The sequence below is a fragment of the Macrobrachium rosenbergii genome, chromosome 55 (genome assembly GCF_040412425.1).
Source record: "Macrobrachium rosenbergii isolate ZJJX-2024 chromosome 55, ASM4041242v1, whole genome shotgun sequence".
Lineage (NCBI taxonomy): Eukaryota > Metazoa > Arthropoda > Malacostraca > Decapoda > Palaemonidae > Macrobrachium > Macrobrachium rosenbergii.
Window position 1 is genome coordinate 19,120,180 of NC_089795.1, and position 22,198 is coordinate 19,142,377.

Here is a 22,198-nt window from a genome sequence, read left to right on the forward strand (position 1 = left end):
CTTTAATGGGAGTTTCTGCCTCCTCCCAGGAGGACTTCTTTGGCCTAGTAGATGCGACGTGTCAGTCAGCCTTTTCGGCGGCAAAACTAGTGTTCTCCTCCCCCAAGCTAGACCATCTGACCAGGAACTTATTTAAGATTTTAGAGGTGAATAGTTTTCTCAACTGGACTATTGGCGCATTAGCCAAGAAAATTGAGGATTGTCCTTTACTGGCAGAGGATTTCACAACAGACTGGTTGGGAGTACTGTTGTGTGCTGATAAGGTGGTAAGGGACAGTTCAGCAGAACTCACCTCTCTTTTTGATGTGTGTGCTGAAGAAGAGAGATTTGTGGTGTTCATTCGCCACCAAAGGTGTGACCACTTCTCAGAAGTCAGCTCTGTTGTTCTCCCCTATAGACAAAGCTCATTTGTTCCCTCAAGCCTTAGTGCAGGAGATTTTGACATCACTTCAGAAGAAGTCTATAAATGATCTACTGGCACAATCTACCAAACGTCCCAGAGACTGCCCAACCGTGACTAAGAAGTCGTTCTCTCCCCTCCAATCGCAGCCCTTTTGTGGAGGAAGATAAAAGATCCAACCCAGACCTCGCTCGGATCTATGACCTCCCTCGAGATCGATTAAGAAATCGACCTTCAAACCAGCAACCAAAAAGTGAAGATCTAGTCCTTCGCTCTCTGGTAGGAGCCAGACTGCGCCTATTTTGGAGATAATGGAGTTGAAGAATTGCGGAACCTTGGGTGGTCAAGGTATTGAAAGAAGGTTATGCCATTCCTTTCAAGAAGAACCCTTCTTTGGCCAAATCACCAATCGTATTAACAGCGTACTCAGTGGACTCCGAGAAATTTGTGGCCCTTTCACGAGAAGTAGAATCCTTTCACGCAGGGGGCCAGTGGAGTTGGTCAAGGATCAAGAGTCGGAAGGGTTTTACAACAGGCTCTTCATAGTCCCCAAAGCATTGGGGACTGGAGGCCATTCTGACGTCAGTACCCTAAATCAGTTTGTTGTGAAGTCAAAATTTCACATGGAGACGAATCAGTCAGTAATGTTGGCCACCCATCAGTGGGACTAGATGGTCACCCTGGGTATGCAAGATGCTTACTTTCATGTTCCAGTACATCAGGATTCTAGAAAGTTTCTGCGATTCGTGTTCCAAGGGAAAGTTCTCCAATTTCGGGCCCTGTGCTTCGGCCCGTCCACGGCCCCACAAGTTTTTACTTGGATCCTTTCCCCCCCCTTTCCAAGTGGCTTCACCTTCTTGGAATTAACGTCTCCTGCTACCTGGATGACTGGCTGCTCAGGTCTCCATCAAGAGAGAAATGCGCGGAAGACTTAATGAAAACTCTTTGCCTAACAAGGGAGTTAGGCATTTTGATAAACACCTAGAAGTTGCAGACAACTCCAGCTCAACAGATTCTCTATTTGGGAATGACTCTGGACTCTCTGACTTTTCGGGCTTTTCTCTCCCCCAGAAGAGTTGCCTCTTGCCTTCAATCTGTCAGAGAGGTCCTTTCTCTTCAATCATGCTCAGCGGCTCAATGGATGAGCCTATTAGGAACGTTAGCCTCAGTCGAGAAGCTTGTGAAACTGGGTAGACTTCACATGAGACCGCTCCAATTCTAAATTATCTAAGAGCGAACTGGAGCAGGAAAAGTTAAGAGGACTCCTTCGTGTTTCTAATCACATTGGAGATCAAACAGGATCTTCAGTAGTGGTCGTACGAAAACAGACTTTTAAAAAGGAAAGTCCCTCCTTCCAGTGAGCCCTGACCTAGACTTTTACTCCAACACGTCGGATCTAGGCTGGAGAGCTCATTTAGGGAATCACGAAATGTTGGGAACATGGTTGGAAGTGTTGAGGAGTTACCATATCAACATAAAGGAATTGAAGGTCTCCAGTCATTCTTGACCTTGGTGCGCAGCAAGACAGTAACGATTCACGCAGACAATATGACAGCACTCTCATACATCAGAAAGCAAGGGGGACCCACTCGTTCTCTCTTTACGAGGTGGTGAGGGAACTCCTGTTCTGGGCAGATTAGAAACCAGGTGTCGTTGCTGACTCACTTTATCCAAGGAAAGATGAATGTTCACAGCTGTGTTATTACTTGGTAAGTATATATAAAACTTTATCATAAAAATGTGATTTTTTCTAATAGATAGGGTGTACAGCTCATTGACAAGTCTTGAGGAGGTAGAGCCTAAGAGAATCATTGCCAGGAATGCTTGGTCCAGTTGTTTATAGAGGAATCTTATTAGACTCCTTAAAAGTAATGGTATATCCTAGTTAAGAGACTTACTGTACTAGCTTAGGTTGCAGTTCTTGTAAAACACTTGCAGAACTCTTCATTTCCATTAGAAAGCCAATGTCCAAATCCAGGACCCCCCATTCTGATTGGTACAATTTAGTTGTAAATTCTCTGCATTGCTTTTGTTGTCTTTTTCAGAAAGTGTCCTTGTGAGGCACTGTATATTTATCCCTAAGTGTGAAAATTTTATATTTAGAGAAAATGTACTTAAACTACTCAGTAGAATTAGGCCCTCTCTTCAAAACTGCTTGTCTATGTCCACATTCTCAGGGACAGGGAGACTGGGCTTAATGAAAAGAGGGCTGTTGCATCCTTAGCAATAACTTCTTTTTCAAAGGAAATGGGATGAGCATGAAACAAACGCTTGTTAGTCTTGTAGAATCTCCTTAGATGCTGGTCAGGCAGGAAAAAAATAAGCAGACCTGATGGGTTGGTCATATCCATAACTTGTGCCCCAACCTTACATCCATAAAAGCTTATACTTAATGATTGTAGAAATGGACTTCAGTTAGTTGGTTTAGTGATAGAATTATTTTAAGTGACAAAAGGGAAGCTGCTGATTCAGAATTCTCAATGATGATTGGAGCAATTTTAACATTGTATATGAACACTATCATGTATTTTGTGATGATGAAGTGGGTAAATACAAATATGAATCTGTAATGATCTGCATTTGCATATTTAAATTAATTGAAGTCCAACTCTACTTGTTTATTTTCCATTTATTTGTTTAGACTTTTACTTAACTTTATTATTTACTAAATGTAACTAAACATGAATTGTACAGGTGTACAAATTTTGATATTTTACTTTTCAAAAAAATGTATATAGTACATGCATCTATGCAGGTTAGGTGAAGTTTTAGCTGTTTGGAACTCCATCAACCACATTTCAAAGAGCAAGTGCACTTCATAGTTCCATCAATTCTGTACACGCATTTGTTTCTTCATTTGTTCCAATAATGTATTTGTTGCTTCAAACTGGGTCCTCTGAATGGGACTCAGTTGATTTGCTTCCATTGGCCTAGTGTACATTAGTGACTTTTTACACCAAATGCTGGCTTGGAAGATGGTTCATTTTTGTTGTTGTAACAAAGTATCTCTTTTGGCAGGATGTTTAACAGATATCCTGTTTTATTTAAGGGGAGTGCCAATGCCATAAGGCCCCATTATAAAGTAAGTGACTGTGCCTACCTTATGACTGAAGAGATTTGCTTCAAATTTTTACCACTTATTCTACAACTAGCAATGAAAATTCTCTGTCTTGGTAATTTAGAATTTTAAGTTCATTTGTTTTGCAGTTGAAAAAAAAATCATGACGTCACTTTTCAAAATTAATATGTAAAATTAAAAGTTGCACAGAAAAGTAATTTTCCTGATGGCAAAATAAAAATATATAGTTCTATGCTTTGTCAAAGTTTCATTGAATTTGGTTCAGTCTTCTTGGAGAAATAAGCATTTAGTTATGAAAAAAGTAAGTTTTGAGAAAGCAGCAAAAGAAAAATATTTTTGGACTCTCAAAAATCCTGAGAGAATCTGGACATCTAGAGCAAGTTATCCCTATATCATTATAACCCGTTTTCTCTGACACGTCCCATAGAGAGAATGGGATATTTTAGTGGGTGGCAATTATTTTTGAATAAATTTTTTCACACTTGATTTACATGCTTTTTTTTAACAATTCGTTGTTCACAGTGCTGTACAAGTGATGAACAAAATTGTCCATGAACTAATCTAAATATTGTTTTTATCAATAACGTTTCAGGATATGTTTATTTACATGTAAAACAGTGAATAACTCAAACTTCATCCGATCCAGGATCATTCATAGACTTACGTTTTTTACAATTTGTTGTTCAGTGCCATACAAGCAATGAACAAAATTGTTCATGAACCAGTCTAACATTTTTTTTAGCAGTAACATTTCTAGATATGTTTATTTACACACAAAACAGTTCATAACGGCGTATAACGTACTTGGTCCTATCCTGAATTATTCATATAGATTATTTTACTAGTCTTTTTTACAATTTGTGGTTCAGAGTGTCATACAAGTGATGAATAAAATTGTCAATAAACCAGTGTAAACATTTTTTTTAAGTATTATCACTTCATGATATGTTTATTTAGACATAAAACAGTTGAAAACTATTAATAACTAAAATTTGATAATTCCTCAAAATTCGGCGGTCGCTGCGCTCCCTAAAGGGAGTTTTATCCTTGAATCTTTCGTGGTGATATACTTTCCCGTGTTTTGTCATGCATCACTATTATAGATAATTCCAGAGACTTGAATGCCTTACAATTTGTTCCAATATCCTGAAATGGGTCTTCCCAATAGCAAGAAAGTCTTGGTTACTGTTTGGTAGCTCTTCATTGTCTTGAAATTCTCTTCCCACATATGAAGAAAAATTGTGTAATGTATCATCTGGTAAAAGTGAAATATGGGTGGAGCTCTTGATGTCGATGCACTTTCCCCTATGTAGATGGTTATTCAGTTGATATTGGAAAAGCAGCAGTCCTTGCCAGCACCATATTAAACTAAAGACCAATATTAGGACAGGGCTGTTATAGATAAAAGAGTTATCAAATAGAATAACTGAAATACCAGTATCAGCAGTTTCTGCTATGAGTATCTCTATATAGTAGTGTTTTTGGAGATAATTTCATGGACTTAAGTTATGAAAACTGATGTGCTTGCTGGAAGTCCTGTTTTTTCTACCACAGCTGAGATAATTAACCCTTAAACGCCTACTGGACGTATCATACGTCGACTAAAATTGTCTGTTGGGTGCTGAGTGGACGTACCGTATGTCGACTACAAAAAATTTCAACCTTCGGTCAACTTTGACTCGACCGAAATGGTCAAAAAACGCAATTGTAAGCTAAAACTGTTACATTCTAGTAATATTCAATCATGTACCTTCATTTTGCAACAAATTGGAAGTCTCTAGCACAATATTTCGATTTATGGTGTATTTTTGAAAAAAACTTTTTTCTTACGCACAGGCGGTAACTCGGCCGAAAATGTCATAAATTCTTTCGTCATTTTGTCGTAATTTTTGCACTGTTCTATATTAGCCGTTACATAAAGTTTTATATATGAAAATGTGCGCAATTTCATGTGCAATACAGCAAAATACAACCCATGGTTATAGCTTTTATGAGTTTGGAAATATTTTCATATAAACCACGATAACTGCCAAAATTTCAACCTTCGGTCAACTTTGACTCGACCGAAATGGTAAAAAAACGCAATTGTAAGCTAAGACTCTTACATTCTAGTAATATTCAATCATTTACCTTCATTTGGCAACCAGTTGGAAGTCTCTAGCACAATATTTCAATTTATGGTGAATTTTTGAAAAAAACTTTTTCCTTACGTCTGCGCCAGAAATTCTTTCGTCACGTCGTAATGTTTGCACTGTTTTATATTAGTCGTTACATAAAGTTTTATATATGGAAATGTGCGCAATTTCATGTAGAATACAACAGAAGATAACTCATGGTTGTAGCTTTTATCAGTTTTGAAATATTTTCATATAAATCACGATAACTGCCAAAATTTCAAGCTTCGGTCAACTTTAACTCGACCGAAATGGTCAAAAAACGCAATTATAAGCTAAAACTCTTACATTCTAGTAATATTCAATCATGTACCTTCATTTTGCAACAAACTGGAAGTCTCTAGCACAATATTTCGATTTATGGTGAATTTTTGAAAAAAACATTTTCCTTACGTCTGCATGCGGTAACTCGGCCGAACATCTGAGAAATTCTTTCGTCATGTTGTCGTAATGTTTGCATCGTTTTACATTAGTCGTTACATAAACTTCTATATATAAAAATGTGTGCAATTTCATGTAGAATACAACAGAAAATAGCTCATGGTTGTAGCTTTTATCAGTTTTGAAATATTTTCACATAAATCACGATAACTGCCAAAATTTCAACCTTCGGTCAACTTAACTCGACCGAAATGGTAAAAAAACGCAATTGTAAGCTAAAACTCTTACATTCTAGTAATATTCAATCGTTTACCTTCATTTTGCAATAAATTGGAAGTCTCTAGCACAATATTTTGATTTATGGTGAATTTTTGAAAAAAACATTTTCCTTACGTCTGCGCAGTAACTCGGCCGAACATCTCAGAAATTCTTTCGTCTCGTTGTCGTAACATTTGCACCGTTTATATTAGTCGTTACATAAAGTTTTATATATGAAAATGTGCGCAATTTCATGTACAATACAACAAAAATAACTCATGGTTGTAGCTTTTATCAGTTTTGAAATATTTTCATATAAATCACGATAAATAGTAAAAATTCGACTTTCGGTCAACTTTAACTCTACCGAAATGGTCGAAAACTGCAATCGTAAGCTAAAACACTTACAGTCTAGTCAATCAATTAGCTTCATTTTTCAACAAACTGGAAGTCTCTAGCACAATATTTCGATTTATGGTGAATTTTTTAAAAAACATTTTTTTACGTCCGCTATGCATTTAATTCATGCATCATTTTGTGATAATATTTTCTCTGTGTTGCTTTGATTGTTTTAAAATTTGTTATATTCCAAAATCATCGCAATTTAGTGTATAATACAACTAAAAAAAAATTAACTCATTAGCTTTAACCATTTTGCTTACAGCGATTTGTATACAATTATATACGAGTTTTTTTTCGCTGTCATATATTCCAATATTTATATATGATAATGATATTTTTTCATTTCTGATGGTTGCATACTAAACTTCAGGCAATGACAAAAAAATGAGCCAAAAATGAACTCTTAATCTTAAAAACTAAGCGTGCTGTGATTTTTGAAAAAAACTTTTTTCCGCTTTCGGCGCTAACTCACCGAACGCCGCCGGCATATGGGAGACGTTTTTGTAACTAGGGCTTCGGCGTTAAAGGGTTAAATAACTTTTTTTTTATTTGTAGGGTCCTGTTTTTTCAGTTAAATAACTTTTTATTGGTAGGGTCAAGCCAGTTCTTCCACTTGTTTAGCGTGTGTTGCTTTATTGGTGTATTTTCAGGATATATCCGTTGCCTCTTTTCGGACTCATTGAGTTTTTAAGACTGTTTTGAACATGCTGTTCCTAAATAACAAATTTATATGTTGTCTGCTGTAATACAAGTACAGGAATGAATCTATTTTTTGCATAATCTTGAATATTTGTGGCTTTGGCACCTGGTAGTTTTGTGTATTAATACTCTACCATTAAAGATTTTACTGTCAGAACTTTTAGGGAGAGTTTTCTGCCCATTCTTATTAAAACATTTTATGAGTTCTAACTTAGTAGAGGCCCAAAGATTGCCCTACTCAAAGGTACCGGGTGGACTTGTATGACTTGTAAGCGAAGAAATGATTTAGGTCACCACCTATTTGTAGGTTAGTAGCATGCAGGGGACCAAAAAGATCAGCATCATTTCAAAATGATATAAGTTGTTATACTTTGGAGTAAATCTTTTTGTTGGATGTCTCAAACAGAAGGAATTTATTTTGTTTCAGTGAATTATAGTCATTTTATCTTGTAAAACCTCTTGAAACTGGTGGCACTGTAATAAACCAAGAAACTTGTGGTTGCAAACAGTTGCAAATGTTGTAAGACCTCTCCATTGCTGGTGCATAACTAGGTTTACACCAGAAGCAGCTCTTGAAAAATCCATTTGAAATGGATTCCCATAACTGGTAATAGTTTCGGTGAGATTGGTTGCCTGATTTTGTAAAACCATTTTTACTGATGCTGTAAAGTATTGTCATATATAGGTAGTCCTTCCTCATGATGATACTAGTACTAGTTTATTTCTTCCTCATCACATGAAAGTGGAGATGTTCAAAACAGAATATGAGTTTTGCCAGTTGAAGGCCAGAAGTATCAAGATTCCCTGTAGGACCGATATTTCTGCCTATTTCCTTCATCTTGTCTTTTCTGGTTCATATGTTAGTTCTAGGGATGGCTGAGAATTAGTGGTTTTATTGATGACAACTCAGTGTCCGTTTAGTTTGTCTATATTCGAAAAAGTAAGGGATGCATGTCATATAGATGCACATTAACTCATCAAATGTAATTATAGTAGTACAGTGCAAAGGAAAAAAAAGCATTCCACAGCCTCATAAAATTTGAGAGAGAGAATGTGTGTGTATTTTACCTTAATGCAGTACACATGTATGTATACATACACAGGCCAGACTTATACATCGACTTTACATGCAAAAAAACAATTATTAATGTAACTTATTTAACTAAACTTTCTTGTATTTAGTCTATATTGTTTTTTATTGCAAATATAATCTTTCATAAATTCATTGTCACCATCTGAGTAATCCATCAGAGGCAGAGGAGATGGGGGGGAGGGGTGAGGGTTCCTGAGTAGCAGAGGTGGAAGGGTGAGGTGGTGTCAGTGGCTGAGATAACACTTGTCATTAAGGACCTGTGGAAGCATAAGGTTAGTGAAAATTAAATGCACACACACACAGGATTGGTAATAGAATTGGCTGATTGGCAAATAAAATCTACACTATAGCTGTTTGTCTGCTTGAAAAGAAAGAGGAAAACATACTGTCTATGGAAAAGCAAAAGAATATTTATATGGCATGGCATATGAAATGTAGGTCCTGGCATAGTATGTCTGCAAGAAACCAAATTAGGCCTGGAGATTTTTAATCCGGGGTTAATTATGAGATTTTCTCCTCTTGTTCCTCCTGCCGGTGACCATGTTCATGGGGGAAGCTGCCAGTATTGTGGGTAAATCTGTAGAATACTCTCAAATACCCCATACTACATATTTACAGGCACTTGCACTAAGATAATTTTAGACAAGCAGAATATTGTCTGTTCCATTTACCTTTCTCATAAATCTGCTTTTTCAATGGCTGACATTCAGTCATTGTTAAATCAGTTACCATCACCATTCATGCTTCTGGGAGATTTTAATGCACACAATCCGTTGTGGGTAGGTGATTCTATAGATAATGGGGGAAATGTAATAGAGGAACTTAATAATATTGTCCTTAATGATGGTATGATGGCTTACTATAACATACATTTTAATTCCTATTCAGTTATTGATTTGAGCTTATGTTCCTTAGACATAGCTTTAGACTTTAACTGTTATGTTGATGAAATATCTGCGCAGTACTGATCACCTTCCTATCCATCTGAAGTTTGTCAGAAATGTTCCTACAGAAGCCCCACCAAAATGGAAGGTAACGGAAGTAGACTGTGTGAAATATGAGGCAAGTATAAAATTGTAAAAACCTTATGAATCTTTCAGTTGCCACTTTAAAGGATATGACTTTTTCAAAAACAGTTTAAACAAGCGCAGAAGCTGCTATTCCAAGAACAAGTAAAAAACTACGAAGACCCGCTGTCCCTTGGTGGGATAAGAAATGTGCTTTTCTCCAAAGAATTGCTAGAAGGTGCTCTAAAAAATATAAGTCATGTAGCACATCTGTTGCTAAGGTAGTATGTCAGTGAGCTATGGCCAGACAGCATCTGTATTTTCATAGTGCAAAAAGAAAAACAGGCAGTCCCCGGTTATTGGCGGGCTCGGTTATTAGAGATCCAGTTTTACAGCGCTTGTCTAGCGACGAGAATCTGCAATTTTCGATAATTTTCGGCACCAAAAATTGCCAATTTCTGCTTATCAGTGCCAATAATCAAGTATTGGCACTGATACATACCTAACAGAGGTGCCACTCTCTGGTTATCAGCGCCGATACCCAGTTATCGGCACCAATAAGCACCAAAAATCACCAATTTTCGGTTATCGGTGATTTTTGCTTATCGTCACACTGCCGGAACGAAACCTCCGCTGATAACCGGGGACTGCTTGTAGATGGATGTACAGGCATTCCCCAGTTATCGGCAGGCTTGGTTATCAGCGATCCGGTTTTATGACGCAGAAATACCGATTTCTGCTTATCAGCTCCGATAATTGGGTATTGGCGCTGATACATACTTAACAGAGGCGCCGAAAATCAGTGGTTTTTGGCACCTATAAGCCCCAAAAATCGCCAGTTTTCAGTTATCATCACACCGTCAGAACAAAACCCCCGCCGATAACCGGGGACTGCCTGCACTACGTGAATGGGAGTAATTCAAAGACTCCATCCAGAGTAGTTTGGAAGAAAGTAAGGAAGCTTGCAGGGAAATTTCCTCCTCCTAAAACCTCTTCTTGAAAGGTGGGAGGTTCACTACTAACAAATCCCAAAGCTGTAGCTGCATACCTAGGTTAGCACATTTCCAGTATTTCAGGTCCAAATAATTATTCCACCAACTTAAGAGGATTAGGAACTCCCAGGTTCCTTTAGATTTATCTGGTGATAATCTTGAAGCTTACAATGCTAAATTTTTTCTTCATGAGCTATAAGATACCCTTTCTTCAGCAGATGATACTTTTCCTGGCAAGGATACCATTCTGTATTTAATGCTTTGACAGTCACCTGAGGAGACAAAAACTTACCCCTTTAAGATTATTGACAGAATTTGGGATACTGTACTGAAGTTTTATCAAGAGGATGGAAAATTGCTGTAGTAATTCCAATTAAAAAACAAAATAAAGACCCTCATCAAATTACTAGTTACAGGCCCATAGCTCTTACTAGCTGTGTATGCAAGCTGATAGAGAAGATGATCAACTCTCACTCAGTCAGGCATTTAGAAATACAAATTATTTTCTCCATTCCAGTTTGGCTTTTGAAAAACAGATCTACCCTTGATCCACTGCTGAGACTTTCTAGTGAAATTCAACAAAGCTTTGTAAACCAGTGCCAGACAATTGGTGTATTTTTTTTATTTAGAAAAAGTGTATGATACAACATGGCATCATGGAATTATTAAGCAGGTACATAAATTAGGCATAAAAGTAAATAGGATTAGGTTCTTTAGCTCCTTTTTAACAGACTGGTCCATAAGAGTAAGAATAGGAAATACTTTCTCCTCCCCATTCAAACCAGAAGGTGTTCCACATGGGAGTGTGCTAAGTGTAACCTGCTTTGCTATTGCCATTGATAGTGTCATCAATGAAATTTGAGATCCTGTATGGGCCTCACTTTCTGTTGATAATCTAGCTATTTATTGCTCTGCATATGATGCTGAATCAGCATGCAGATATTTATAAAAATCCATCAATTCTCTCTCTAGATGGGAAAATAAATTGGTTTCAGGTTTTCTACGTAAGATGGTTGCTGTTCATTTTACTAAGCGTAGACTTCAAGAAGTTGTACCAATTTTGAAACTTGATGGGTCTGTTCTACCTTATGCAGATGATGTAAAGTTTTTAGGAATGATTTTTTATTCCAGACTCACTTGGTCTAAGCATATTGAAAATTTAAAATGCAAAGAAATCTCTCAGTTTTTTAAAGACATCTCTAGCTTTTAATGGGGTGCAGATAAGAAATCTGCTACAGTTATATGATGCACTGCATTTACCAGCGTTGGACTATGGATATCAAAAGTAAACTCCATGAACTTGATGTAGTCCACAATATGGGTTTGTGTATTTGTTCTGGGGCTTTTTAGATATTTCCTGTCAAGAGTCTGTATGTGAACATGCACCAACTTCCACTTGATTTATGACGGGAGGGGTTAGGCTTCCAATACCTGATGAGGATTAAAAGCAGTGGTGATAATCCATCAAATGAGGTTATTCGTCAGCTTGTTGCTAGCAATTTCAAACCAAGATTTCTGTTCCATTCCAAATCTGGCTAAATGCATGTGTAAATACTAATTCTATGCAGACTCAGAATGTTCATGAGTTGGTCCCTTCCAAAATCCACCGTAGCTCGTACGAAAGGTAAATTGTGCAAGAAAAATACAGTGAAAAAGAACACCCCTGATAAAGTAATAAAGTCACAAATTTTAGAATATGATGAACTCATAACAATGACTATAAAATTTATACAGATGGCTCGAAGTCAAGCGAGGGAGTAGGTCTAACTGTCGTCAAAGATGGTTTTTGTGATGTTGCCAAGCTGCCTCCTTCTGCTTCAGTATATACAGCTGAACTCTCTGCCATTGTTAAAGGCCTAGATATAGTATGTTATTCAAATAAGAAATCTTGTGTCATATACTCAGATTGTACAAATGCTCTGGAAAGCCTTAACAATTATAATTCATCCCATTATTTAGTACAGAAGGCTCAAGTGTGGCCCTTTCGAATTTCATGTAGGCATAAAACAGTATGTTTTCGTTGGATTCCAGGTCACATTGGGATCTCAGGGAATGAAGAAGTGGACAGAGAAGCAAAGAATACCTGTATCCAAGGAGAAATTGCTGTAAATAGAGTGCCCCACTTTGATGTGAAAATCTCTGTTCACAATTATATACTAAGTGTATGGCAGGAGCGATGTCATATTCCCTCTTTGCTAATAATAAGTTAAAAACTATTAGACCTCAAATAGGATTTTGGCAATCATCCTATGAAAGCGATAGGAGGACTGAAATTATTCTAACAAGGCTTAGGGTTGGTCACTACCAACTGACACATCATTTTCCTCTTGATGGTAGTAGTGCTCAAGCGTGTGTGTTCACTGTAATAGCCCATTGACAGTTTAGTACATTCTGGCTCACTGCACCAGGTATGCTAATAAAAGGCAGATGTACCATCTAGATGGTAAAACCATGACTGAAATTTTAGAGGACAACACTGATGTTGGCCCAGTTCTAAATTTTTTAAAGGCTTCTGGTTTACATGAAAATATCTTATAATTTTGTATAGGTACTGTATGTCCTTTTTTAATCTTATGTATGACAGTTTTAATTCCATTGGTAATTAAATCTCTTTGGTTTTACCTTCTTAAACATTGACCTTTAGAATATCTATATGTTAAACTCATTATATATTTTTTCGTTAATTCTTGCCATAGCACTGAATGATCCTATAGGCTCCAGTGCTAAGCTTTGTTTCTAAATCTCACATTCCCTTCCATTCCATTCCATTCCAGGAAATTTAGGAAATGCACTCATCCTCCAAACACACTGCTTGTTTGAGTTAAGCAATGTTTAACACTGGTTGATACTTTAGGTAAATTATAAACAGTTATACAAACATATTTGATTAAAATTTACATGAGAGAAAGAGGAGGTTAGCAAACAGACAGACAGTGTTTCATATGAGTACTTAAGGAACCTGCAGTTTGCACATATGATTTTGAACTTTGTGTAATACCAGCTGGTTGGAGACTTAGTTATTAGTCCATTAGTCTTTAAACATAAGTATTTCATTAAGGAGGAGTGTCTACTGGTAGAGCGACCAACGTAAAAGTTTGAAAAAATTTTATTTAATTGCCTTCTTACCAAGATATTAGAAGCATTCTTTGCATTTGATAATTGCCCCCTCATTTAAGGAAGATCCTGCTTTATTTGTGTTTTTTGCATAGATTGTATCAGTAATGTAAAATATTTTAACTGTACTGACATTTTATCATTATTTCTTTTGTTATGTTATAGAAGTTATTTGGAAATGAAATAATTTAATGGTAAAATTTTTATCTCCTTTACAGTGTATATATGTTTCACTGGATGAGCCTGATGGTGTTGCTGGTGTAGCAGCAATTCGTCGTGATGATCCCTCCTTAGAGGAACAAGTTCTTGAATATGAAGCCACAGGTAAAATTATACTGTACATTAAATTTTCATGTTCTGTTTTCACAAGGGATGAAGCCAAAGGGCTCCATAGTTGTGGATTCTTGTTGGCTTTATATCCCTTTCTTGTTTGTATTTATTTTCCTCTCACTTTTTAATGATTTTCCACATGCAGACATAGGCCCAAAGCTTAGCACTGGAACCTCTAGGATCATTCAGTGCTATGGTGTGAATTAATGAAAATGATTTTAAATAGATATTCTAAATATCAGTGCATGCATTATTGTATTTATTAACAAATTTAATATCTTACAATACTTAAAATGCAGTAATGCTTATTCATAAGGAAGATAGAGTGAGACAGAATTTCATACAATTGTTTCACTGGCTCTAGGGTATTATGTAGCATATACTATTGGATCTTGGTTCATCTGATAAGAGTGAGACAGAATTTCATACAATTGTTTCACTGGCTCTAGGGTATTATGTAGCATATACTATTGGATCTTGGTTCATCTGATATATTAATGTATATGGATATTATGTCAGTTTGAATTTGTTGTCAGTGCTTTTTATGAGCAAACTAACAAGAGTTTCTTTTCACACTTTATTTTTTGTCTTTGGACTGCTTTTTCTTTTCAGGTTCTTGGGCTTATTTAATCATGTTAAGTTTAAGCTTAAAAAATAAAGATAAAAGATATATAAAAATGAATGTCATATTGATAAATTGTCACTAATGCAGGTCGTTTACAAGATGCATTGGGTTGTTACGAACGTATGTGTGTCAGCCAAAGTTCTGAAGAAATCTACAAGGGTTTATTGGACTGTTACCTGAATCTTGATCAGCCACATTCTGTGCTCAATATTACTTCTGGTCTCCTTTCCCACAGGTAACATTTTAATTTGGTTTTGGTTTCTTCATTTTTCATAGCTTTATAGATTTTGAGGTAAGATTTGCAAGTTGTAGCTGTTTAAATTTTCTGTTTCATCACTCTTGGCTATCACAAAATGTGTTGTTGCTTAGGTTTCTGTTTGGCATTGGGGAGAAAATTTAATGTAATATTTGTGGGGCGCTTGTTCTTGTTGATATGCTAATATGGTTGTGAACTGCATGAAAATTGTGAAAGCAGTTATGTATTTCATTGGAGGTAGATAGACATCAGTGGGTCCAAGGCCAAGGAAGTCAGGGCAAAGGCTAGCATTTTTTATATTGAGAGTAATATATATAATTAACAACTTTACCACAAGAATATTAAATGTATAAATAGCTCAAAACAATACAAAGCTAACTAGAATATGTGATGAGTTGATATAAACATATAAAGTACTATACAGTATATTTTACGTGAGTACTATATTATAAACTTGGTAAAAATGAACAGGTAAAGTGTAATTACCGCTAACCCCTAAATCCTTAGCAGCAGTGAACAAGGTTAAAAATTGGATAGGATCTAACCTCACGGAAGATGAATAGCCTACTTATTTCTGGATATAAGGGTGTGGAGAAACCTTGCACCATGAAAAAACACAGCCTGATGATGAAATTTTGTACTAGCATACCTCTGGCATTGCCAGCCAAAGGAAACAGCTTTATCAATAGACGCTAGTTCTCCCAGTGTAATTGTGTGTACTGTACTGTAAAGTGAAAAGTAGGTAAAGATGAACTGAAGTTGTAAAGAGTGATGACAGCCATTGCAATAAACAAGAAGTCATCTGTTTGCTAAGGCAAACAAATGAAGAGTTCAGTTATTTTGGTAGCAGAAGACCTGCTGGACAGTGCAGGCGCACCGAGTACTGGGTAAAATAGAGAATTCTTTGTTCAGACAAGGTTGTTTGAGGAACTCTTGGGACTGAAAAAAATTATGTAAGTTATGATTTTCGTGTTGAAATAAATTTATTTTCCGTTTTACATACCCTATGTAAATTTCTTTTGTTAGTGGTGTTGTTATTTTCCATTTTTAGTCTGCAAATGCATACCAGTGAATACTGTATTGTTTAATAGTTTCTCCTAATTTAATATTTTAAGTAATCAGTGAAAATGTTTCAAGGTAAAATTTAAAAATGCCCTTCTGCTCTCAGTAAAGTTTGTGTAATATATCTTGCTAAGATATGAAGAGAAAATTATATCCTTTTCAGAAAGTAGTTGTTATGATTCAGTCAAGGGAAAGGATAATTTCATTAGGTAATGAGTATATTTTTTTGGGAGGAGCTTGTTTTTTTAATTTTTTATAGTGATCAAATGAAAAGAGGATGTGAAAGGCTTTTATCCCCATTTAGTTTTCAAACCTGGCCCTTTTCCAAAGAGATTTTTCAAACTTCCTTACTCAGTAGGAACACATCAAGTATAAAAGGAGGGCTAGTGTCTCATAGGGTGGTTGGTTGAAAGTAAGATTATAGTGCAAAAGACTATACAGTAGTCAGTTTCAACTTATTTGTCCCCCAAAAATTGACATTTGGTCATGGCAGCACTGCAGGATAAGAGATATATGTTAGAGGAAGGACACAAAGAGCAACAAACTAATGCTTATGAGGGAGAGAGAGAGAGAAAGGTAACAGGAAGTCCTCTATCTTAGAGCATTATAATAAAGGAATAGGCCCAACTTTTTTTGAAAAACTTGATTAATTGACAAAATTCAGTACTTTTGATTTAAAAATTGTAGCATTAACCAACCATTTTGTAAGTTAATGCTCATCAAAAAGCACATAAGATTTCAGTTTTGCTGAGCTTTTCCATATCACTTATTAACTATCCTTCATTATTGTTACCAGGTTTGAGGTAAAATAGGCGTTCTTTAGAAAAATATCTCTAATTGTGCCTCCAGTAATAAAAATACTTTTTATTGATGATAAGCTTTTGCTGTATTTAGTAACAGAGAAGAGGAATGCATTCTTGTACATACATAGGCCTATGGTGATTTTACCTCTCAACAGTCTTGCCTATTCAAAATGTCCATCAATGTCAACAAAATAGTAGGCTGTTATTCAAAATCAGAGCCTGATGATGGTAATAATGTTTTCTTCGTTAGTAGTCAATAAACTGCAGAATGTGAGAAAAGGCAGAAATATATATAAAAAAATTGTCAAAAATAACGTGTTCAGAAATAAAAAAAAATGTTAAAAATAAGGTGTTCCTTTCTGCATCACTGGGAAAACTGAGAAAGCATTTTGGATGCTTAGCTTCATTAGGCTCACATAGGATAAGTACATGATAACACATAAATCTTTTAGCAATGTTTATACCCTGATATATACATGGTTTCCATAGAATACTGCTGCCTTTGTTAATAGCCGGTTGTAAAGTGTTCCACTGCTAGAATTTTGAAAGAGCTGCTGTAGCATTACCCACCCAGTGCACTATAGGTCTAACCCACTTTATTCTTATGACTTGATTTCTAGTTAATTTCGTAAAACAATCAATATAAGGAAAGTTATTATTGAGATCATCATGAAAGGAAGACTATAACACATATGCAAAATTTGAACTAGAAAGAAATTTTTTGTGTTTTGGCAGAGTGAGTCGTGTATTTATTACAGTTGTATTCATGACATACAGCAATGACTTTTATCAATTACAGAAAAATTTATGAAGAAATAGACATAACTGAAACATGTATGGTAGACAGTGGTAGTATGAATGATGTACAAAGCACTTCTAAGAAATCATGACAAACCTAAGCAATGATTCTAATGTGTAGTACTGTTTCCTATTAGTCAAATGGCAATCATTATTGAGAAAAAAGTGCATTCAAGTAATTTGGCATACTGTAGTTACAAGTTTCATACATTTTAAAGGATGCTTGTGCATTGTATATTGCTTATGAAAAGCAAGAAATTTTACATTAGATAAGTGCAGACTGCCACACTGGGATAAAATGGATAGGTGCAGACTGCCACATTGGGATAAAAGCAGTAGAAGTTCAGTTTCAGCTGAAGCTCTGAATCTAAATGTCAGGTTTGATAATTTCCATGTGATCCACCTCCTTTTCTGGTTGTTTGTATGCATTCACCAGTATCTCATATTAGTACTTAGTTATTTTATGTGATTATGGGCGGGGTATGCCTATAGTAACTCAAAAAAGTTTATTATTAAATTATTTTTAATTTTACTATAATCCCATGTCTTACATATAAATAATTGCTTTGGCAGGAATCCAAAAAACTGTTTAAAGTCGAATAAGAAGGAATTAAGTCTATTAGGAGCTGATTTCATCAGCATTGTTGCCATGACACAATGGTAATGAAGACCAGATTCCGATGACAGATCAGCTGACACCGACTATAGTTCCTTTAAAGGCAGAGTTTAAGTAGAAGTCCAGCAATGAGTCAGTTCATGTTTTACCAAAGAAATGCAGTGCTGAATGACCTCATAGGTCCCAGCGTTTAGCCTTTGGCCTAAACTCTATATTCTATATTCTACCAAAGAATTACAAAAACATACAAGATTGGGTGAAATACTATGGTAACCCTTGAATAATAAAAGCAGCTTTTGAAGCTTGTGCAGGTGAAATAACCACATAACACCTACCACCATTGTATAGGCATTAACTAGGATACAGATATAGAGTACACTTGAAGATTGGAACACAGAGGCTGTTAAAGTTGAGTAGGATGACAGATCACCATAGGGTCTTTTATCATATCTAACTGGAACTGATTGTACCAACAAAATTAGGTCTCCATGTCGATAGTTGTATTCAACTGTTTACTATTATTATTATTATTGTTAGTAGTATTATTATTATTATTATTATTATTATTATTATTATTATTATTATTATTATTATTATTATTTTTCAAATCGTAAATTGATCGTATAGCCTAAATGGTTTGAAATGTACTAACCTAATCGCAGCCTAAGTTTTATGCTACAACACCCAGGTTACTTCAGCTATATTATTCTAACTCACAAACAAAACCATATTGAGTTGTTTATACAGAGTATTAACTAAGACGTAAATGGTACAAACTTACTGTTAGTTCAAATGGCACATTCGATATTCTTAGCTCGAATTGAGTTAGGATTGGCATGAGCACAATCTCTACTTCGTAACCCTCATCCAAAGCACACTCCAAGAAATTCTTTCATTTAGATATGCATATCTCTCTAAAGGAAATCTCCCTAATTGAACTTTAAGATGAAAAGGAATACTCAAGTGGATTTGAAGGCACTGACAACTATGGCTGAATTTCCTGAGTCCTTCCTAGATACAGCTACACTGCACCAAAGCTGTAACGAGACTGCCTTTATGACTGTCGCCGACCAACACCAAACATTTGACTAACAACCGAACCAACAAACAGCTGATGACCAGTACTTAAGCACTATTACATGTATACTTACAATTAAATACACAAAACAGCCAAACGCAATGCTTTTCACAACTAATACAAACACAACAAAACATAATATCCTTCTTCTCCATAATACACATTTCCACTTTACATAAATTTAGAAAGAATACATAAAACTATACCACAACTTGTGGAAAAGTACGGTCTCTCTTGTCGAAGTTTGGACATTATTATTATTATATTATTTAGTAGATGAAACTTATTCATATGGAACAATCCCACAGGAGCCGTTGAAATCTGAGCTTCCAAAGAATATGGTGTTCATTAGGAAGAAGTAAGAAGAAATAAAGGGAAATACAGAAAGAAGAGATACCACTTATTAAAAAAAGAAAAAAATTTAACAAATAGATAAATAGATAAAAATGTATCAGAATACAAGAAGAACAGTATTAGGCTTAAGGTAGTAATGCATTGCATTTTCACCTGAACTTCTGAAGTTCCAGTTGCACGACATCCTCTGGGAGGCTGTTCCACAGTTCAACGGCGTGAGGAATAAAGAACCTCTGGAACTGAGAAGTTCGACAGCGGGCACATTTACTGCATATTGATGCTGCTGTTCAGTGAATCTGGTTGCTCTTGGCAGATAAAGGGGATCAGGGATCAGTTGTAAATGTGAAAGATCTCTGCTGAAATACAACTTATGAAGAAGTGATAAACTAGAATAGACACATTGATTCCTGTTAAGATGATTTGATTAGTTTCCTTGATTGTCGGTACTGCAGGTAAACTCAGATTATGATACAGTGAAGGATAAGTTATCCTTATAGTTTTAGCATGTTTGCACAGCCTGACTGTTAAAATTCATAACTAGCCTAAGGTGTTTAGGCCAGCTAGTGTAAAGTCCACACAAGTTCAGCATAATTAATTTTTGTTTCCTGTATTTCAGTTAAGTTTATTTATTACATGTAGAGGCAAAGGAATGTATGGCATTGGCTAAAATCATTGCAATTTATATATTAAAGCAAGTGCTTTGTTAAATCAGTAGCTTTCAATTAAGAAATTATATGTAGAAATTGGTGACAACATCAGTCATAAAATTGTGTGGTGGGTATATTTTGTAGAAATTGGTGATATCAGTCATAGAGTTTGTGTGGTGATTAATGCAATGATGAGGAAGGGAAAGATTATTGTAAATTGCCAGAAACCCAACCCTCTGCTCGTTATTTAAATTATATTATGGTTTTCCATGTTTCAGGACTAAGAAATACCAAGCTTATGGTGTAGAAAGGCTGTGACACACTTTTACATAATTTCTTGTAGTTGCTGGATAGATGGGAGAAAGAACTCAGTGAAACAATAACACACACACACACACACACACAACATTTTACTAAGTTAACTCTTCAGTATGTATGGAATGTTTAATATTTATTTATCTTGTTTGGATTAATGAAAACATGGTAAGTGAACTTAACTGTAATTAGCAAGTTGACTTTTAATTCAAAAGAATTCCAACCAGAGTTTTGTTAACCCTTAAACGCTGAGCCTCTATTTACAAAAATGTCTCCCGTATGCCGGCGGCGTTCGGTGAGTTAGTGCCGAAGCGGAAAAAAAGTTTTTTTCAAAAATCACAGCACGCTTAGTGTTTAAGATTAAGAGTTCATTTTGGCTCCTTTTTTGTCATTGCCTGAAGTTTAGTATGCAACCATCAGAAATGAAAAAATATCATTATCATATATAAATATTGGAATATATGACAGCGAAAAAAAAAACTTGTATATAATTGTATACAAATCGCGCTGTAAGCACAACGGTCAAAGCTAATGAGTTAATTTTTTTAGTTGATTGTACACTAAATTGCAATGATTTTGGTATATAACAAATTGTAAAACGATCAGAGCAACACAGAAAATATTATCACAAAATGATGCATGAATTAAGTAACGGTCGGACGTAAAAAAATGTGTTTTTTAAAAATTCACCATAAATCGAAATATTGTGCTAGAGACTTCCCATTTGTTGAAAAATGAAGCTAATTGATTGAATATTACTAGACTGTAAGTGGTTTAGCTTACAATTGCAGTTTTCGACCATTTCGGTCGAGTTAAAGTTGACCGAAAGTCGAATTTTTTCTATTTATCGTGATTTATATGAAATATTTCAAAACTGATAAAAGCTACAACCATGAGTTATTTTCTGCTGTATTGTACATGAAATTGCGCACATTTTCATATATAAAACTTTATGTAACGACTAATATAAAACGGTGCAAATATTACTACAACGAGACGAAAGAATTTCTGAGATGTTCAGCCGAGTTACCACGCAGACGTAAGGAAAATGTTTTTTTCAAAAATTCACCATAAATCGAAATATTGTGCTAGAGACTTCCAATTTATTGCAAAATGAAGGTAAACGATTGAATATTACTAGAATGTAAGAGTTTTAGCTTACAATTGTGTTTTTTGACCATTTCGGTCGATTTAAAGTTGACCGAAGGTTGAAATTTTGGCAGTTATCGTGATTTATGTGAAAATATTTCAAAACTGATAAAAGCTACAACCATGAGCTATCTTCTGTTGTATTCTACATGAAATTGCACACATTTTCATATATAAAAGTTTATGTAACGACTAATGTAAAACTATGCAAACATTACGACAACATGACGAAAGAATTTCTGAGATGTTCGGCCGAGTTACTGCGGCGAGGCGTAAGGAAAAGTTTTTTTTTTTTTCAGAAATTCACCGTAAATCGAAATATTGTGTTAGAGACTTCCAGTTTGTTGCAAAATGAAGGTACATGATTGAATATTACTAGAATGTAAGAGTTTTAGCTTATAATTGCGTTTTTGACCATTTCGGTCGAAGTTAAAGTTGACGAGCTTGAAATTTTGGCAGTTATCGTGATTTATATGAAAATATTTCAAAACTGATGAAAGCTACAGTGGTTGTTGAAGTACAGTCCGACCTCTTAGAGCCAGCACCCTTGAGATCAGGCCACTGCC

General features: G+C 35.5%; 1 protein-coding gene across 1 annotated transcript in view; it reads left to right on the forward strand.

Moving 5' to 3' along the window:
* The window catches only part of mei-41 (meiotic 41), a 593,070-nt gene that overhangs the window by 398,944 nt on the left and 171,928 nt on the right, over positions 1-22,198 (forward strand). The window contains exons 29-34 of the mRNA XM_067099620.1: positions 3,419-3,573; positions 9,105-9,332; positions 12,220-12,350; positions 12,517-12,590; positions 13,814-13,923; positions 14,642-14,789. Of these exons, the coding sequence (XP_066955721.1) occupies positions 3,419-3,573; positions 9,105-9,332; positions 12,220-12,350; positions 12,517-12,590; positions 13,814-13,923; positions 14,642-14,789 (846 nt within the window). The remainder of the gene's footprint in view (positions 1-3,418; positions 3,574-9,104; positions 9,333-12,219; positions 12,351-12,516; positions 12,591-13,813; positions 13,924-14,641; positions 14,790-22,198) is intronic.